This window comes from Ornithodoros turicata, chromosome 8 (assembly GCF_037126465.1).
Source record: "Ornithodoros turicata isolate Travis chromosome 8, ASM3712646v1, whole genome shotgun sequence".
Classification (NCBI taxonomy): domain Eukaryota; kingdom Metazoa; phylum Arthropoda; class Arachnida; order Ixodida; family Argasidae; genus Ornithodoros; species Ornithodoros turicata.
The window spans coordinates 37152563-37174352 of NC_088208.1; the positions used below are offsets into that span (position 1 = coordinate 37152563).

The following is a 21790-nucleotide window of genomic DNA, read 5'->3' on the forward strand; positions in this document are numbered from 1 at the left end:
ACAGTTCCCCTTGAAGCCAACCACGGGCGCATACTCCTTCCTATGTGTCTGCTCTTCATCTGTGCACGACTGTATACCGCTTAAAGTCACGGCTGCTTCACGGTGGTAACGTGGGGAAGAAAGAACAATCTGCAGGTTGTCCTTCTTCAATGAGATTTCAGCACCGTCCTGCATTGTATGGTCAAGCTAAGGAAGACATGTGTGATAGAGCTACTCTAATAGAACTCTCCCTGTTTGTAAACAAATGGCGTCATAGTGTTCGACAGCGCCACCAATTTGGTAGAGTTGAACTACGCTCGAAGCTAGGTCGCGCCGGAAGCCAAGGTCTTGAAGGGGTTACGATGGTCCCTGAAAGGGACGCGATCTTCGGTCCTACTCTTCTTTCAATAGGAGGCAGCGAACAAGTGCCCATTCGTGGAACCCGTCCCTCCCCTTCCGATTTGCTTCGGTTTCAGTCTGTCTACCAACGTCATGATGACGTTTCTCGGTTAAAGGTCTATTCCTCAGCTACATCTATGTACAATCCCATTTTAATGCTGCCTGCCAGGTCGTCGGCAAGAAATGTCTTCTAATATTGCGCCAGGGATAGAAGCTTAGAAACCGTTCGCCGGTTCGCATGTTATGCTCGGCAGTGTCCCAGTGCGTTCAGTAAGCCACCATCCTGCTTATACCATTCCTCGCCGTTAGTATCTGACCAAAACTACCGCAGAAAGCAACACAAGGAGTGCCACTAATGACAACAACAACAACATATATATTATGGTGATGAAGTGGGGAGGTTCTCCACTCTAAGAGTGAAACTAATGAAGCCTCTTTTGCATTTTACTACATCCTTTCAAAGCGCTACCTTTTCCGTTCTTGCGCGGCCTCCTTAGAACACGTGTATCTTTTGAAAGACCCGCATCCGTCAACCATTACACAACCTTCTCTTTTGAAATGGCACGTGCCCTTTTCTTCCATTATTACACACACACACAAAACAACAACAACAAAAAAGACAGCTATACATATCCAGAGCCAAACACTATATATACGTAAAAGACAGTGAGTATGACGTCTTGTTTTCCCAAGATATAGGACGTACTTTTCGCGCATGCTCCGTTTTGTCCTCACGTGGCCGGTCTTTTCTGTGAGATCACCGAATAAACCTTTGAATGTGCGCGTCTTGAAAAAAGGAGATCCCTCTCGCTGAAATCTCGCCACTATTATACGACTCCTTTGAAATCGCTGAATAACGCCGATTTTGTGAAAGACTCTTTGAAAGGGAACCGCTCTCGTCAGCCTCCGTCGCTTTTCGTACTCAACCAGCACACAGTGAACACGGTCTCGCGTTCGCTCTCAGTCTGTATTGTCTCTTGGAAAAATCGTGGTCCTCATGTATACGGCGAGATCTGAGACTCAGTGGGAATTGGAAGATCGACGAAGGAGGTGGCCGTTTTGGCGTTGAGAGCCCGGAACAGTATATGCTGGAAAAGAACGCTGTTTGGTGTTGCATCAAGGATTGCATAGCAGCGGAAGCGACTTGAGGGACCGGTGTGTTGTTGTCCTGAATTCGTGTGATAGTGTGTGCTGCGTGCAAGCTCAGGCCCGAATGACTGTACGTGTTCTCAGTTAAACGAAGATTTTTACAGGTATAATCCCGTGTGGTTAATCCAAGTCACCGTGTTGCGGCTGCTTCCGTTTTTTGGTGTTGTTTTCTGTTTTGAAGTTTCAGTTGTTAAATTGCGAGAAAAATTTGCACACTCTGCTTGTTGATTGGGAGATGCGACAATGGTAGATGTGTGAATTTCACAGCTAAAACAAGGTACAACTGCAGAAAGGTGATACTCTGTACAGGTGGCACCGTTCTGTGGCGTTTGCGCGGGGTTCTACTAATCATAACCGAAATGTCAGTGCAACACCTTTTTGAACATCGACCACTCATCACGAACGCCTAACCACTCCGCCCACTGTCTCGAGGGAACGTCACCAAATGTGTTACCAAAACGGCACCGAACTCGTCGTCTGCAAAGGAATGCATGTGTCACATCGCCCTCCTGCAGGCTGACTGTCGTCTGCAAGGGCTCGTCGATGCCGCTCACGGAAATACAGGCGGAAAAGTGTGGCTTTTGTCCTTGCATGGCACAATGTAAATATCACAGCGACGATTCTTTTTTTTTTTTTTTCATATCGTTTCTTCGATTAAGGTAAACAGTCAGTGACTAGGCCAATGAAAGTCCTGAACAGTTGGTGACTTTGACGTAGAAGTGGAGGGGGTCGTCCTGTGTCCTCTTGTGTGGAACTTCCATTGAAGCCAATTTCGCTCGGCGAAAACGTGTCATTTACAATGATTCTAATGTCACGAAAGCCCGTGTCTCATGTTTTCCTGTTGCTAACACAGTCGAGTAGAACCTTTTGAATGCTATTTTCCCAACGATTCCCAAACTACGCCTCGGCATTACGTATTGCTATTAGTGTGAGGGTTATGGAGCGCGCTGAAAACGTTTAGGGTCCATCGCAGAACTTCTCAAAAATTGAGCGGCAAGGACATCATACTATTTTTTGTTTAGCGCACGGTAAATATAATATTGTACGACGTCATTGTACTTCTGTAACAGCCTAAAGACCATTCTAGCCCGGGCAAAGCGGTCGTTTCTTTGATGTCCCCAACTCGCGCGGTCCCCTGGTTCTTCCCTATTCTTCCCACTTGTTCCCTCCAAGATGGGACCGATAGACAATGGACACCCCTTTCGGTCCTGTCAACTTGTCAGGAGGGGGCTTTCTGCTGACGATGCGGAAGGACGTGTCCATGTTACGCCTTAGTTCACATCACTTTCGGGTAGCACATTAGCGGCATGAAGCCCTCAAGCGGCGGCATCTTTTCTTACTCCTTACTAGAGGTTCCCGCTACTAATCCAGTCGCATAAGTAAAAGGGGAAAAGGATTCCGACTTAAAGTGCAGGTGGCGGCCGTTTACATGGTTGTTTACCGTATGTGTGCGCTTTTACGGGACATGCGGTTCAGAGAGGTGTGCTTGAGGAACTACTGGAAGGACGCTGCCGTTCAGTTGGAAATCCCTGTGGCAACTTCGTCCTTGCTTTCGTCCTTTAACTTGTATCTGCTGAGGCCCGTTATATGATGCTGGGAACGTCAAGTACGACGCTTATTTTGACTTCAGATTTGTTCGCCCTTGGTATTTTACCATGTACTGTATAATGTAGGATGGGGGTGCTACAGGTAATTTATATTTAAATAAGAAATAGAACCCGATCACCGTGCTCTACGCGTACGTGGGACTAAAGTTATCACACCGAAAATGTTTTTTGAGACACTGAGTTACCGCGAGTCGTGATTCAGTGCAAGGAATTGATATCTGGAAGGCAAATCCATTCTATGGCATCAGAAAGTGGTGTCAATGTCACCTAGATAAGAGAGGGCTGACCATCTATGTCATCACTAGCAGTCCCACAAATCACAGCATTCGAGATTATAAAGTGTACTTCCAGGCCTTGTATAACCTAAATATTGTTGATACCCCGTATTTTTCCTTGCGCGTGCCTCACCTCACCAACCCGCACTCCTCTGTACCTACTATGCCATCTTTCACTGACACGAAATCAATAAAAGGAACGGAGTGCCAGCTCTATGTACGTTGCCTGCGTGAAGGATGGATCGTGGAATTTGCCGCGGAATTTCAAATTGAAAGGTCGGTTAGCCGTGCCCGTGGTATAATTAGTTTTGAAGTATCTTTTCGCGTAAACAACGACGCATGGCGAAAACATAAGGCCGTCAGGTTGCGAGAGCATCGCTCGCTTTCTTATTCTTGCAGGGGGTTGCACGTGTAAAGTTCGCGTTCAGTTCAGGGGGAGAGGGTTAACTTTGGGTAGACGAGTTCAGTTCAATTTGTTTAGTTTTGTTCAGTTTTTCGAGTAAAGTTCAGTTTGTTTGAGTATGAAACACATCATACAGCTACCTTCTCACGCGGAAGCGTGCGAGTCAGGTCATGTAAATGAGACTAATTTAATCCGGGACAACATAAGGGCTACAGTCACACTGGTATTGCTCCGCCAGCGGAGAATGTAGTCCGCACATTCAGAGTGCAGCATACGAGGAGAAGATGACGGGCAAGCCGATTCGCATGTTTCGTTAGCGCGAATTTTTTGCATGTTCATGTAGATGTGCTCTAAGTATGTCGTCTCCTGTAAGTGTTTTCGCAACACTATAGCATCGTCTTTAGATTGCGGAGTTGACCTATAGGGGTTGTTGACTTGTATGAGTTTGTCGACTTGTCCCGAAATATAGGTATAGATTTCTATGCACTATAAGCTCTGCCTACGTTGTCATATTTCCCAACGAAAGGTGTAAAAGCCACAAAATGTCTTAAACTGCGAATCACAGATTGTGAAAGACCAACAGAACCGCAAACTTGACAAATTCTCGTTCGACTCGGTAGCCCTCAATCAAGGATAAAACATTATCCCGCCGTCGCCCCAAAGATCTCCCCATCCAACCTCCCCCCCCCGCCCCCAATGTTCATTTTGTAACATTAACACCCCGCCTTGCTGGCTTGTCAACCACCTCACAGAGTACGAAGTCCCGTCTAATGACGCGTCCAATGCCTACATAGCGAAGAACATGCAACTAATTCAATGAGGAGCTACTGGCTCGCTTCCACCGTCGACGTCCTTCGCCCGTCGCCGCGTGTCTCCGAGACGGGAGTCCCGCTTCTGCTGCTGCTGCTGATTCAGAGAGCGCGGGCCGTGGGAGAGCGCTTTGAAAGGACGGCGCACACTTCCGGTTCCGGTGGGCGCCATGTTGTGCTGACTTTCCCGGAAGTCGCTCTCGCCGGAAGGAAGGGGAACAAGCGATGCGTGGCCCGATAAGGGGCCACCAATGGACGGCGCGGGCTCAGGCCACGCTTGCACCTCACGACTTCGTCACAGGAGGGACCTTCAGTGGCTGAGCCACGCGCCAGCCAAGAAGATAAGACAGAGCGAAGGATCTCGCGTCCAGGGAAAAGGAGGTGTCGACGTCCCGCTCAGACTTGAGACGGCAACGCCATCGACCATGGTGCTGTCAGGGGAACAATGTCTCCGATGATCGTTCTTCTTTATGTCTTTGTTTCCTTTCTATGACGGCTATCCTCTTGGCAATGTCATGGCATTGTCTTCTATGACCACAAGGCGGAGGTAGCGCACTTTAATCTTTGTGTCTGGGTTATTGCATGTTACGATGACATTACAGCACGATCAGTCATCGTCGCTAGATGTGATGCGAAGCCATCGATCGGGCAGTTTATAGATATGGCTTGAAAGCAAGACTTTTCTACTTAAAATATGCATGTTGAGAGTTTGAATTGCACGTCTTTTCTCCCGATTTTTCACGTTTTTTTCCCTAGTAGACCCATTGTCTACGTACAGGTCAACCTATACTCATCACCGTTTTAGTGTCTTACCCTCCTTTTCTTCGTCTCATGTCCAATCTTATTAATTACTTACTGAATTTACTTGATAGTTTGGTTCGGTGGCAGCACCGCGCTGTAATCGTGGTTATGAGCGGTGTCAACGTCCTGGGCCGACTTTAGGAGCAACAAAGCCGCCACCTGTTTGGAAAGTTTGCCGGGAGCCAGAGGGGAAAACCTTTAACAGCGCAGCCAGTGATTCGATCTTGCATCCAGTCAGACCGTAGCTCTCACACGTTGACGTTCAGTCTCATGGCAGCTCTTAAAATAAGTGCCCTGTCACACTGGGCACTTAATCCCTTTTTTTTCTTTGTTCTAATAACTATACCAACTCACCCCCAACCCCATCGGAAAGATTACAGTGATGTTTGTTGATGTTGATATTTTTTTGTTGCGCACGAATGCAATGCGCCTTATATCCTGTATTCATTAACGGGACAACGAAACAGCGGATATCTACAAGAATAACAGCGGACCCCCTCTTTTCAAAGCATGCTCTTCAGCATAGAACTCGTTAGCCGTCAGGAAGAAGTAGAACAAGCCTCATCTCAAAACATTCCGCAACATCCTCCAAGCTATATTCTCCTGTAAATAGTTTAGCTCCCAAAGCACGCCCGCCTTCATTAAACTCAACTTGAATACAAACCAGAGCGAAACATCCTAACAAGCCGTTATCGACAACCGTCTCCGACTCAAACTGCTACTCTCCAAGTAACTCCCCCTGGTGTAAAATGAGAGCGACTAGTTCACTTTACTTCTTCTTCTTCTTTTTCTTTCTGATCAACACTCGCTGCGACACTGTTCTCTTCCATGGAAAGTACAGCAGGAGAAGCAAGGGAAGGGAAAGCTTTCAGCGTTGCCTCTGAATAGGGACCGTCGCCAAAAGGGTTGATTTCCATATGAATGGCCCGGGACGAGCCACTTCGGACATTTCGTCAAGTGACGCAAGAGCTCGGTCCTTCCTGCCTCCATTATGGAGTTCCGGACGGATAATGAATTAATCATCGGGTTGCAGTCGAACGTCAGCCGCGGAAAGTAGAAAGAAGGAGCGAAGGACAGAGATTTTGGTCCAACGGTTCTTGATCGCCAAGAATTCAGACGGGGGCCGATCCAATGATACGGAGGAATATGACGTTGGATCTCGCTGTGGATGGAGGTGGCAGGTTTGGGCATCAGCTCCATTCCTCTGTAGAGGCAGAGGACGCTATGGTGAAATGTATATGGGGCCAGTTGGGTAACCGGCAAACGGTAATGAAACTCTGTGATGCTTTACTATCAGATAAGCAGAGAGACTATAGTTAGATTTGCTCAGTGTCCTCTAGATGACCGACAGCGCGTAATATATAACCCTCCCCCCCCCCAATATATAATGTATTTTAATGTCAATTCAGGCATCACTCTCAAGCGCAATTTGCATTCCTGTAGCGTTTAATTTGTTCGCACGAATTAGATTGTTTGTTTGCATTGATTAATTTGTATTTCTGTCTTCTTCTTTATGTATATGGTGCACCGCTATCAAAGGCCTATGAGCTGTTTGTGGGCACTCAGTGTGGGAATAAATAAATAGTAATGGCGTGAAATGACGTCCTCTTGACCTTGACCTGCAATAGTCAAACCAGTTCAATCTGGTATATTCTAGGTGAGGTTTTCGGCATCAGGCTATGGGGTCTGAAAGCTGGATACTATGTGTATGGACAAGAGAATTAATTGCCCATCTTGCTCATCATCCGATCTTACTTTCTCCGACCTTGAATCGCTCTGATATCGAAGCTGCATTTGGCGTTCGTCTAGTATGGTACTTACTTTCACGGACAAGAACTAGGCAAGACAGAAAATAACGGTATTGAGCTTTTAATAGTGCCCGCAAGAGCACGCGCAGGGTCTCATGCAGATTCTTCCATCCGGACCCTGGGAGAAAGGAGCGGTCTCCTACGCCTGCTAACTTCTCACGTGGAAGAGGTTTAGGACTCTCACAGTACTCTATAGCTGGCTGAAGTAACGCCAGAACAATGAAACGCACGCTGCTCTTACGTTAAATAGACGCCACAAGGAACACCTAAAAATATATATAAATTTTGCGGGGCGTGTCTCTGGGGTATCGTAAAAAAAGCTGAATCGAGGAAAGAATGAAAAAAAAAGAACAACTCAGAAGCAGCGTGCCTTGTCCAGAAGCTGCATGCGCGCTCCAAAGAAGCAAAGAGAGCCCACAATGCAAGGCCACGTGACGGCTTTTAAGAAGGCCCGGGTCGATACCGGCCGCGTGAGTAGCATCTCGGCAGCTTTTAATCAACATAATGCGAAGTCTGTGTCCTCCAAAGAACAGTTCTTAGATCTCGGACATGCACTATTCACTTGGGAAAGCGCGTACACTGTTTTAGCTAGAGGGGTGGCCCGTCCATTGTTGTCCAATGTTTTCCTTTTCCGCCAATGGAGAGAAGGGGTTGAGAAAGGAAACACTGTCCAGGAGAAAGTGGGATGCAACGCGAGACGTGGATGGAGGCACAGTCGTCAATAAGTAACTACAAATATAGTTGTAACTGATGTAGTTACTCCGACCATTGTGAGGTCCCATCGCACGTTTACATGAATGCACATATTGACTACATTAAAATGTATTTTCCTTACCTTTTGTCGACATCTGTGATGTGGCGTTACGGAAGCACAAAACCAAACCAGGACGTAAGCTGCAAATATGAAAAACAGTGTATTGAGAATCCTCAGTCTCATTATCAACTCCCCAAGCAGCACAACATCTCAGCCCAATATTGGCAATACTGGCCCAATCTTGGTCCAATATTGAACCACGATCTTCTTGGGTCCTATTTAGAAATCTAAATATTATTATCTACCAGCGCTACGCAAGCCAGTGACAATGCCACCGGCTTTGTGGAAAATTAATCCAGGGACCGACCACTGCGGGGTCGTTCTTTCTTTTTTCTTTTTTTTTTGATTCAGTGTTAGCGCCGCGAAGCAACCGTGTCTATGAGCGACGCACAGAAGTGGACAGGTGGAGAGAGGACAGCAGGAGGGAGTGGGGGAAGGGGGATTAGTATGCGTCGTGGGCCGACTTCAGGGGGAATTGTGCCGGCGTTCGTCTGGAAGGTCTTCGGAAAACCCAGGGGAAAACCTCAGCCGGTGGTAGGATTCGAACCAACCACCTCCCAATCTTCAGCACAACGTTGACTACCACCAACGAGCGGCCATGCCGCTGGTGTGTCGTTCATGGTCACGGCTGTTGTCCCACGTAAGACCCCGAACTATTATTAGTATAACTCTAGCTGTCCTGCGTCTCCCGCCCCATTGGCTGTTTATAAACTAACGTTTGTCACATGGCCAAATACACGTACGACATAGCCCTCCTGAGCAATTATTTCGAGCAACGCATGCAGCTTCCTAAAGGAAGCTAACGTCATGCGCGTAAACGTGGACCGCGAAGGCACGTGCACCACAGCGTGACATCGAGGCAGGAAGAAAACAGAGCGGAGGCACGCGGTATACTCATTGTTCGCGTTCAAGTCGAACGCAGCTGCCCTTGCTTACATCATCAATACGGCGATACATTTCACTCCGATATCAGAAAGGCCAAACCACTTCTTGTTTGTTTATGCGAGTGGATGTGAAAGGAAATGTGCGTGCATGTTGGCAGAAGGAGAAGGGAAGTGTTTTAATTCAATATTGAGCACCGCGAAGCACCTTTGGCTATGAGAGCTGCACAGAGGTGGACAACTAGGGACAAAGCACCTAGCAAGAAGGAGGTAGCCTAGTCATTATGCTGAAAGCTGTCGGAAAAATCGCCTGAAAAACCCAAGTGCAACCTTGTTTAGTGGCTGCTCCAAAGTCGTACTGCATGGTAGGTGGCAGGATCGTGCACCCTACCAACGACTGTGCTCTCTGAAGCTTCCCTTCGGTCTTTAGAGTTGTTGTTGTTGTTCGTTCAATGTGACGTGAACTAGCTGCAGGTATGCTGACGAAGGCGAACGCAAGCTGTGCTAAAATGATACCTTTGCTGTCATAATCGCTCGATTAAAAGGGTGTTCATCTGTCTTTCCAGGGGACGTACATCAAACAAGATCCCAGGAGGGCTGGAAATGGATCTGCGTCGCGGATGTTCATAATCCAGGAGGAAATTGTTCGCATTTAGGTGTTAGATGGCTCTGGATTGGTGACATACCTGCGTATCACAGAACGACAATAAATACGCTCGTCAGCCTTTCCTTCTTTTTTGCCAGTTCCAGCTAAAGTCCCAACGTGACTGCTCCAACTAAAGACCTGGCATTCTTTCTTTCTTTCTTTCTTTTTATTTTTTCCTATCTGGTAAGATATGATCTGAGTCCCTACAAGGGCTGGAGCACGTCTCTTAGGGGCTCTTAGGGTTTAAGTTTGGTTCTCATTGACGGATGGACAATGGCCTGGCTTCCTTGAGCGTATCGTCGCTCGCAGGAATGCAGCAATGACATCCAAGAGCACGAAGCTCCTATTCGCCCTCCGAAGCACGTGACCGCTTACGCAGATGGCACCCTCATGCCTCTAACTGACAGTGTCTAAGTTTCAGAATACACGAGGAGCTCAACAAAATGTAACGTGTCATACTGCAGTTCCACCGTCTTCTCTCCATACCTGGTTCCCCTCTCTGATCTGGACATGTCCTCAGCTTGTTACACACGGAAACACATACATGCACACGGTTACGTGCTGGATGTCGCACTGTCACGTGGTACCACGTGACTCTAAAAAGCCCCTGACGCATCTATACACAGCGGTTGGCTCCATAAAGTTTTCACTTTCAAACAAAACGCAGACAGAAACCGACTCCTCGCATCAATCCTCACGACAAACCCCGACCCACTCCGAGAACTTCGTCCGCAAAATTTAGGCCCGCCAAACAAACCACTTCTTCAGACCCTCGAGTCACTCGAGAACGAATGACCAGCCCCATAACTCAGAACGGGAAGTTGTTGGGCAGGCAAGCAATGCGTGATTAGCACAGGATTGGCTCCGACATGATGCGAGGGATTACTCGAACGGCCATCGGGGCGACGAAATCGATCTCATCCAGTGCTGCCACTGAGCGTTTCCCATTTATCACCATTACGGCCGAGGCCTGGCGTGACCAGATTGAGTCCGACGACAACAGCGCCACCGCTGCGACATATGGCCGGACAACATGCCATCCTGCTGCTGATGCTACACGGCAGAGACACCTGTGCGTACTCGGGGCCTCGTGCGCACCTGAGCTGTTTACTTGCAGATGTGAGATATAAAAACGGGAAGTAATATAGAAATACACGTGCCTGTTATTATGCACATTATGGTTCGTTGAGGAACATGAGATGGCTTATTGTGCACTTGCACGCGTATCGAGGTGTTGTGTGTGTGTGTTTATTTGTTAGTATTGGTTTACTTCGTGTTTCTGCTTGACGTGCAGGAGCGCGTCACCAGCCACAGCCGGCGCGCAGCCGGCACCGGGTTCGAATCCCGGTGCCGGCTGTGCTGTCTGGGGTTTTTCCTGGGTTTTCCTCAGACGCTTTCAGACATATGTCGGCACAGTTCCCCTAGAAGTCGGCCCAGGACGCATATTTCCCCAGGGCGTCAGTCGTGACGTTGCCCACATACGTGAGGCCGACAACGGCAAGCCCTTTCACCATCACCACCACCACCACCAGCAGCGCGTCCATGTATTGCGACCAGTTAGTTACGGCAGTGCAGGTTAGTTTAATTACGTGTGTACGCGACTGTTGAAAGACAGAGAGAATTTATCAAGCGGTGAAAGATTATTGCTTGATTGGTTGAGTGGTGTATCAATAATTTATGTCGTACGAGATAGGTGTGGCTACATGTTTATTAACGGAGTAGCAGAAAAATCGTACGAAAATTACACTGATTTACAGCTGATAGAACACGTACAAACGGATCGCGCTTCGCCAGCATTCTTACAGCATGCAGTCTTATTACAACTAAGTCCTGCACTCGAACTGCATACTTTGAGAACAAGAAAGAAAGTATGCTTTGGGGTATTTAGATTGATTTTTAAATTATCTACATGAAGCTCATGTCCGGCGAGGAAATAACATAACCCTTTATATATCAACGAAAAAACTTTAATTGTTTCATACGCAATAATTCTTAAGGCAATACGTGCTGAAACAAGAAACATCATGAAGACATCTACACTGCGGTTCATGGAACCGCTGGTGGATGCAGTTGCTATATATCGTAACCATAACAGTTTCACAACATCGTTCATGCAGCGTGCCAGACCTCACAAGGGACAACAAAAAAGCATAAAACCCATACAGTTGATGGAGCCTTGAAGCCCAACCTGAAAAAGGGGGTGACGCAGACGCTGTTGCATGTTCACGGCTCATCTCCCTCGAAAGAGGCTACCATAGGCTTAACTAAGCCTCTGCACGCATGTACAAGTAAGTAGCGTGCGCGTGCTCTTCATAATCACAAGGCCGAAGCACCGGCGACAGCGTCATCATCGACTCGCGTACCCACTGCTGCTTATTCCAAGGCCCGCAGTGCAAGTCCTGATAGTACTCGGCAAATAAATAAAATCACGAACAGTGCCGTAGATGAGTTCAGTGAGGCCAAGACAAGCACGGTACCGCTTGCTTATGTCGCCTGCCGTTGGTCGATGCAATATGGTCAATTAAAAGTTATATCCACGTACGTCTCAGGGATGTAACAGCACCAGCAACATCTTGAGAAACCTATATGGCGCACTTGTAATGGTTTTGTGGTCACGTGGTCTTAGCTCAGCTTTTGTAGTCACGTCAGCTTGCTGTGAACATTAAACACTAATAAGAATTTTTTGTGGTATATCTTCACAATCACTATAATACTGGATTCTACTTCGGTTTACGGTGCACCATGTGATGTCTACAGGGTTTGAGCACTGAATATGTACAGCGTGCGTGGAAGGCTTGAGGAAGTGCGCCTTGTTACTGCGTTTAGTCAGCTTGCAGCATTCAAGGGATACACGCGGTGTCATAACTCGCTTTCATATCACCGGCGCGTGACAGCATGTCATGTGGAATGTCATGGAATTCCACAATGATATCACAGGCACAGCCATATATACAGGTGTATACAGCACATGACCACGACATTGGATGAAACAAATAAATAAACGTCTAATGTGACAACATAACTATATAAGATCACATACATCCGGGCATGCATGTCCTATTGGCTTCCCGTTTTGGGAACCTTCCAAGGACGTGCATTGGTTTATATCCGTCGAAGATCGGCTTGTTCCAGAAAGTATGTTCGCTTCCATAATTCTGATCAGCCTCTGCACACAATTTCTGAGTCATGCTCGTTTCCTCTCAGCATGGAAGGTTTGCATGTATTTACAATCTGATTATTTCTTCCGTTTAAAGTTACCTGAGTTTGCCATGAGATTTATTCTGAGTTTGAACGAAAATGCATACACAGAAAAAACGCAAGCATATCTCAAACATTGTTCTCCAGATTGCGAAGTGAAATTACCTAGTAACCTCCAAGTGAAGATAAAAATCATACCTTCCACCAAGCAATCACCTCAACCCACCACCCTTTTGAATCAAATATCGCTTTTTCTTCCTTAATTTCCCTACGCCCTAAATCCTTCCCAATCCTTTTATACCTCACACCATGACGCGTCAAATTCTTAGCAGAAAGACGTCTAGAGCTATAGGAAAGCTTATACCTCCCCATTTCATATTGTAGCACATCCCAATTGCTTTCCGAAAACCATCAATCAGGCAATCAGCCGTAAAACCCAGTTAGAAAGACGGTCACGCTGAAACCCGACAAGCTCTCACCCTTTTTTTTTATATATATTTATCGTAACCGAGACACCTTTCCATTCGCATGCAAAACGCGACACGAAAGTGGAACCGAAAGAGAGAGAACTCGTCGTCGTCTGCTTACTTATTTTCTGTCGTCTGCTATTAGCGGGGTGTTGTTTTGTGCACCCAGATTCGACCGAGTGTTTACGCAATCTCAACGAATGGCGAACTACTACTCTTCAAACATTATTAGCATTCTACTGTTGACACTCCGCGAGAGTGAATCGATTCCTGTTCCCCCCTGCAACTTTTATTTTCCTGCCTCCATTTTGATTTCCCGCTGCTTCGCAGCGGACTATTTTCTGACGCAGAGCAGTGCCGCCAGCGGTGGACACGTGTACTACCAGGTGGCCGGCGCGCTGAGAGTGGGCATAGAGTGGGTTGGGTGCCGCAGTGCTGAAATTGCCTGTCTTTCGATCACTTTCTGTGTGCAAAAGCATATATCGAATTACTGGCTCCGTTGGTTCAGTGTAAATAATAGCGGATCAATAAAACGTTTCTGTTGCAATTGTGTCGCGAGTGTACTGATTCATGTCGCATTACTTGCTTGCGTAGGGTAAATACAGTACCTACACATACTATATGCTCTACAAATTATATGCTGGGAGACAGAATACATATTAGGGCGACTACTTTCAGTTTTGAAATAGAAGGTGTCGCGCATAAAGTTTTTAATTAATTGAACGATTCTGTCGGTTTTAGGAGATAATTCCAAGAATTTATTTTATTCGATTTATTCCTCGTCACAGCTGTATTCCACAACATATGATAGCTCCTCGTCGGATCTTCTCACACGCCCGTATAAGACGTACGAAAGTAATACAACGGAAATAAATTGCCCACAATTCCCGATTGTCATCGATTGTTCGACATATTTTTTATACCAGTACTGCCATCACAATTCTTCAGGACCAGCAACTATTACATTCACAGAATTCAAAACCAAGACAAAAAGCGTTGGGAAAATTTTAAACTAATCACTCAGATGCTTGACATTAAACTAAGCCTTCCTAATACTATAGTCCTGCATTCAATTAAAATGTCCTACTTGCATTACGCAGCAACATTTTCTCAGCAGGGTGGATTATGCCTTTTTGAAAATCGTCAGCAAAACTTGGTTGCATGTAGTCTCTCCTTCTGTAAGCGGCAGAGCGTGTTCAGTATGTCGGATCAACGTGTATGAAAGGAAAACTTGAGAACATGTCATTTATATGTGTACTCTCTTACGCGCTCGGAAGGAAGGTATACGGTACTGATACAGGTTTGCCAGACGAGAAACACAGGTAAGCAGACGATTTCTTGGTTTGCCGGGCTTAATATCACGTGTGCTGTCAAGCACTTTGCTTGGGAGAGCTGCACATCCTCAGTCGATCACACAGGGTACTGTGCCCATACTTATGAGTGAAAGCGTGTGTGCGATAAACTGCACGTCCTATAGGACGGGGTTCGAACCGAGTCGCCTTCCAGACTGCATATGCGTAGCGGTCATCCTAGACACTTGGCCATGATCAGTGACATTGTCTAGCAAGGAGTGCGAAAGCTAAAGAAAAATAAGAACAAGGTAACTGCCTTCTATACGCTGATCGAGATCGGGAGGTGTCCCTGAGGCGAATCCGGCAACGGCTATGCTGTCTGGGAGTTTCCTCTCGGTCTCTTTAGACACCTTAGGCGGGCATCGGCACAGTTGCTGATGAAGTCGACCCAAGACACACGATCTTCACGGACCGACATGCCGCCATATTGGCAGACAGACGGCGCGACAACAGAACGCCGCAACCAACCGGTGGGTGAATACTGGCCCCCATCATAACGGGGCCAATGTACAGGTCTAACATGATGAACTAGCACTACAAGTGTATACTGTAATGCTAGTTCATCTACAGGTATGCACTGTAGTACTAGTTTATCTACAGGTATGCACTGTAGTGCTAGTTTATCTGCAAGTGTACTCTCGTGTGCTAGTTCATCTACAGGTATACACTGTAGTGCTAGTTCGTCTACAGGTATACACTGTAGTGCTAGTTCGTCTACAGGTATACACTGTAGTGCTAGTTCGTCTACATGTATACACTCTAGTGCTAGTTCACCTACAAGTGTACACTGTACTGCTAGTTCATCTACAAGTGTACACTGTACTGCTAGTTCATCTACAGGTGTACACTGTACTGCTAGTTCATCTACAGGTGTACACTGTACTGCTAGTTCATCTACAAGTGTACACTGTACTGCTAGTTCATCTACAAGTGTACTCTGTAGTGTTATAGACAGTTCATCTACAAGTGTACACTGTAGTGCTATAGTTCATCTACAAGTGTACACTGCAGTGAGAGTCCATCTACACTGTAGTGCTGTCCATATACAAGTGTACAGTGCAGTGCTAGTTCATCTACAAGTAAACACTGTAGTGTTAGTTCATCATGTTGGATTGGTCCCTATTGTGCAAGTGCCGGCTAGTGCGTTGTAAAATCATAAACTGATCATCTACGCGTCAAGTCTCAAGTGTGTTCCTGATTTTGTGTAGCACTAATAAACAAATAAACAAATAAGTGTAGCTAGAGGGCACGTCCAATCACAAAGAGGACGTCTTCGTTAATTCCTATCACCGGCCCATTGCATGATCTTCATAGCTGTCTCATCGTCCCATAGGCCACAAGCGCTTTCTACCGCAATATATTCCCAGTTGATGTGCGGTGTCAACTCTTCGTCTTCGACCTGGGTTATAAAAATTAAACACCCAGACACACCTGGATGCGCTGATCCGCACGTAAAGTCCCCCATCGTGGGAAACAGGCATGGAAAGAACCGACGCATTAGTGGAAACACCCGTTCCTAGCTCCAAGCGTTGTGTTACACTCTGCTGAGAAACAAACCTGCTTGAAGAGTGGCAAATGCCCCTGCCGAGTAGGTCATAAATGCCCGCAGATGAAGCCGTAGACGGGATATTTATAGCCGTTCAGTCGCTATCCGCCGTAAAATCCCCGCTGCGTTTCTCCCCGGACGGGGGTGTCGTTCCCTCAAAAAGTGGGAGTCGTGATTCATGACGACTCCAAAGGGGGGGAAGGAAGAAACGCTTTTTATGATAAGGCCCTGTTGGGAAGTGTTCTACATTGCGGGATGGATTCCACACAGTAAATATTGACAGCGACTATATGCAGACACCCACTGCTATGTGTGGCAGAGAACAGTGTTGCGAGCTGGCAAGACGTTATAAGCTGACACGCCGACTGTGTCTTGTATCCATCCGATTTTAATGTGGTATCAGAAAGTATATTCTATCTGGGGGTATCAAGTGTAATGGCCACTGGCAGTAACTGTGGTTTAGACACTACAGTGTTGTGGGAATAAAATTGATTTATGTTGACCGAAACACATATTCAGCATGGTAAATATACGCTAAAACTTGAAGATAACACTCAGTTCTTTATTAGCAAAGTTACTTAGTGACATGATGAATGTTTCAGTGACAATAACTACCCCTGGTGAAGCAGGGTTAAGGGTTAAATTCAAGTTGAGAAACCGCTGATCTCGGTTCAAATGTTAATCGGGATTGGTGGAACGGGGCCTGAGTCGCTGAAGCATGAAAACACTCTTCCTGCAAACGTCCTCCATTGACAGCGATCTAAATGTCAATTTGGGAAAGCCACGTGAGCTCCTTTTCAGACGTACTTACTGAATCGACCTGGTATACGGACACAATGCGGCTGGCTTCTCAAACCCGTATTCGCATCCAAAGAAAGTGGACCAAATATGCCCATTTACTCCATAATACATACGCACACCAGTATCGTTTGCAGTCTCTTTACCGTCATATCTGGCAACATTGGGCCGTTCGCCTGAGGACCATCACGCGGGCTTCTGCTGCATGCCTTGTAAGACAGACAGGAAATGTCTTAGAATATGAGCTGTAAGACTCAAGAATGCGGCGCTTTGCAAGATAAACGCACCTATAGCAAAGGCAACGCAATGCTACCTTTCTGAAGGAACGTTCTCGGTGTGATGACTGTTCAATAAACATTACGCAGCTGAAGCTCTCGGACCAACAAAGGTAAGGTACTCGTCCAAGTGGGTATAGATCGTCCCACAGAGATTGCAGACGTAACTATTTCTTATTTTATTTTTTGTGACTCCTATATGGCACCGCAACACATACAGAGAACTGCAGAGCATGTGAGACTTTTGCACGAATGTAAATACAGGGACAACGCTTGCGAATAGTACAGAGTTAACGTGCCTATATACTGTAATTTGATAAAACCTGATCACCGCATGTTTAAGGGAAGTGCCTCAGGACGCCGATATTTCGAACACAGACTCTTCTTCTTGGCATGTTGGTACATGCACCATGGGCATGTTGGTAGTTGGCACATGATTCAGAATAAAAGCGTAGAAAACTATACGAAACGAAGGACAGAACGTCGCACACGGTAGTGGTGTTTGTCGTTCTGCCCTTCGTCTTAGGTTTTATTCTCAAGTTCCTATATATACTACACAAACGTATACTAGTAACTCGGAGCTTTACGTCGCGAGACAACTGCGAGCGACGCACTACACAAACGTATAGTGTCGATCACCACAGTAGCATAGGACGACGTAGTGGATGTGCTACCAGTGATTCTTATTCAAACTTAGTTTAAGATGAATAGCGTTTCACATCTAAAGCGCATAATTTAGCTGTAGTCAGTGTCATATGCGGAAAGTGCCTAGTCATAAAGTCGTTTACTTAGTCCTTAGTTACTACTTAGTTACTTAGTTACCAACCTTCCCGAACCGCACCCTCCGGGCCTCCTAATCAGATGGACTCCCGCCCCTCCCCCACCTCTCTCTCTCCCTCAACACTGCTTCGTCCCTGGCCAAATCCATCCCACCAACGCTCTGCCCTCTAAGCTCTTTTGACCTTTTCGGACACCGTAGGACTTCGATCCTTATTGTGAAGGGGCTCATCATTTCATTCCCCGCATCAACAACAATGGGGTAGAGTATCACCCCTGGCGATGAAGCTCCCCATTCATGATCTCAAAGTAAAGTTATACAATGTAGATTACAGAGTAGCCGGTCTCACGCACAGGTGACACAACGTAACGGCCGGACGTGCGTATTTCACTGCGTATGAAGCCGTGAGTTACACATTGGCTTAAAATTTCGCGCACATTACAACCTTTTCGTGCGAGGGACTACGGGTCAAGTGGGTCCTGAATTTCACGCAACGCGTACAGGTCACGGAAGCGTGTTTCTGTTTCCAGGCAGTCTCTTACGTTGTCTTGGCACCAATGGTATTCCGCTCTTATGCATGAAGGCTCCCAGGCATAAACGTGGCCATTCGTGGTCCGCTCCGCATATTACGCGCGTTGCTTTCACGCAGCATTTTACGCACTGCAATACGCATCACGTGGGCCTGCCTCCACGCTCTAAAAACAGAACTTCACCTCATAGCACACTGTACGCCAACCATTGCCAAGAACGATAGGGTTATCGCTACTGATTCGAAAAGAGAAGGGGCGTACGCCCCTTTTGTGGCAATTTTCACATATCCAAATTGACACAAAAAGGCGTACGCCCACTTCTCTCTTCGAATCAGACGCGATAGCCATATCATTCGTGGCAATGGTTGGCGCATAGCGTGCTACGCGGTGAAGTTGTTTTTAGAATGCAGCGCGATTTACTTTGTAACCCATCGTGGTCTGACGCGCGCACACACACATCACACTCACAGGTTGCCGACCTCCGACTCGTTGATGAACGAAAATCGGCCGCAGGCAGCGGCACCTGCGCGGGTGAAACAAGAGAAAAAGGCCGCAAAACTCACGATCCAACTAGAGGGCCACGTGCGGAGATTTACGAGGCGTTTGCCGCTGCAGCCGCTTGTCTTGTTTACGGTGCTGTCTCTGCGCTCGTAAACGGCCTTGCATCACCCGGCAACCGACGGCGGCGCCGTGGCCTCGTATATGCCCGGCTTGTCAACTGCTGCCGTAATTACCGATAGCAACATTTGCACGGCCCTGCTGCTTATATACACCGCCATTTTGATCTCTTATATCCCAGCGCTGTCAGCCCGGACGCTAAGGACTTAAGCCGCAATTCGATCGTAAGGCATAGATCGCCTTTTTTTTTTTGTCTGTGTGTTTGTTGCCCCATTAGCGGGCTTTGTGCGGATGCTTCGAAATCGCGTTGCTTTGTAGGACGCCGCCATCGTGCTGCGATATAGGTATATGTTCGTCCCTTATGTGGAAGGGTAAGTATGCATCAGGAGAGGGTATTATACCAGCAGCGATTTGTACGCTGAGTACTAAAATGATATCTTGGACAACCGCCGCGTAGGTCCGTCCGTAGCTTTATAGGACCACGTGAGAGCACGTGACAGTTCCAACCACCGCAGGTGGGGCGCAGACGCAGCACAGCAGGCGCACAGCGAAAACCGACCTCGGTATGGTTCAGTCGGTAGCGTGATGGAAGGTTTTCTAGGGTCTGCCAACGTCCACAGCCGTGTGTGTCCGTCCGTAACAGCTTTAGAGCGTCACGTGACAGCACCACCATGATTGTCAGACGGTGCTTGCGGTTTATGCTGGAATTGTGTAGCCACCGTAATCACAATGAAAAGATAAATGAATAAATACATAAAAGGATTTCACAAAGTCAAGACATTAAAATGCTTTCAATCAAAATTTAATAGTGTTTCAAAAAGAGTTTCTCCAAACATTTACAGCCAACGATGGCCCTATATATATAGCTGCTGCATTTAAAGACGTTTGGTACAATACACAAATATGCAGACAATTTTCTTTTTCTTTCTTTTTGAAAGCTACACGCACTGAATTTATGTTTGCAACCATCGTCACAGTTTCTAAGACCCATGCCGAAATAGCCGTATTCCGTATACTGGAAACGTGTGTTTCCGTACCTGGGTTTACGGTCGTAAAACATACACATAAATAAGTGAAATGAAAAAAATAAATGAAAATGAAAGTCGTCCACTAGCTGAGACATATATCCTACGGAAACTAAACAACCTCTCGTGTCGCTGTACAATTTTAAAAATGCAGCCCAGCGCCCCATTAACAAGCAGAAGCATGATCTGGGGCGAAACTTGACGTCATAGCAGGTTATTAAACATTGCAACATAGTAGTGCAATAGTTTCATGCGAATTAATTTAGCCAGAGTATTTTCTAAGCGTGCGCCAATATTTAATGCGAGACAATTTTCATTTGTATAGTCACTGTCATCACAGTAAACCGGATAACAAACCAAGCCTTTCAGCAGAAAGACGATCAAAATAATACTCAACACCTTATAGAACGTTCGAGCCTTGCTCAAAGGGCGATGCTACAAATGGTGAAGATCTCCTATATAATCACAAGTCCACATGAAACCAATTCAAACATCATCGACGTGTATACCACTTGACGAAGTCACTTTGCATTGAACGCCGTTTGCTCTTGAAAGGCCCCTTTTCACGAAACCACCTTTTAACTAGAGTATCATGGCATTTTCAAGAGCACAGAAAGCGACAACGTATAGTTACACACCTCATTTGCGACAATGCATCTGAACAATGATTACAGCGTATCGACTCTTGTTGTACACTTTGTATGAAAACTGTGTTGAATAGGCGACGCGGGGATCTATACACATGCGCGCGGGCCGATGTCGCTTTCCCAATGGCCATATTCAATATTGCCACTCTCTTTATTTGAGCGGGAAACACCCAGCACCTCTTTCACGACCATTCATTGCTGGATAATCAAAAATCTTGCTCGGGTGAAACGCAAAGAAGTGGGCGACGACTCTGTAATCCGTACCCACTTGGATGTGCGAGTGCGCAAACACGACCGATGAGGAGGAGCATCGCACACTCTCGAATTGCCGACGTTTGTCCGTAAACAAGTTCGTTCTGCATAAAGGATACTGAATGTCGCGTTTCAAGCCCGGAGAAAAGCGTTGGGACCGGACAAAGAAAAAAAAAAAATAAAGGTCTCGATAGGTCGGGAACTGGGAACAGATTGAAAGGACGACCGGGAAAATATATAGAAAAAAAAAGACAGAGAGAGAGAGAGCATCGATGAGAGAGTCGAGCAGCGTCAGTTGTGCCTTATGAAGGTTGAGTCGTTCTCCCGGGTCCCTGGGAAGGTTTTCGGGTCTGCTTTTGTTGCAAAAAGGGAGCGGGACAACCCCTCGGTCCAGGTGTGCGCTGGAATTTGTCACGAGGATCTGGGGACCCGAGGATTAGACGACAGATTCTATTCTTCGAGCCTCGCCATCCATTCATGAGGGCCATGAGGACAGATGGGAACCCGCAGCGGGGGGAAAGCGAGTCTTCGCAGGTGACAACAAAACGGCTTTTTCCAACGAAAATCCGCCGACTCGACCCCGGGTTCTTCTTGGTTCGTTTGATGCGGCGGGGCTTGGTCGTCATCATCATCATCATCACCACCATCGTCGTCGTCGTCGTCGGAGTCGTGACAGAGTAAACAGTGCTGGCCGTTGCAGAAGGAGGGCGAAACGTGTCGGTGTTGAGAGCGC

The 21790-nt window shown here is 46.8% G+C and overlaps 1 protein-coding gene across 2 annotated transcripts in view; it reads right to left on the reverse strand.

Annotated features, from left to right (window-relative positions):
- LOC135367202 (uncharacterized) overlaps window positions 1-21790 on the reverse strand; it is a 178268-nt gene that overhangs the window by 88378 nt on the left and 68100 nt on the right. Inside the window, exons 1-2 of one of the 2 annotated variants that reach the window (XR_010414389.1) lie at window positions 9442-9539; window positions 8066-8124 (exon numbers count right to left, since the gene is read on the reverse strand). Coding sequence is in view for 1 of the 2 variants with exons in the window: in XM_064600359.1 (XP_064456429.1) it covers window positions 8066-8124 (59 nt within the window). In the remaining variant the exon portion in view is untranslated. Of the gene's footprint in view, window positions 1-8065; window positions 8125-9441; window positions 9540-21790 lie in introns of those variants that run through there. The other variant, XM_064600359.1, reaches the window with a different exon arrangement.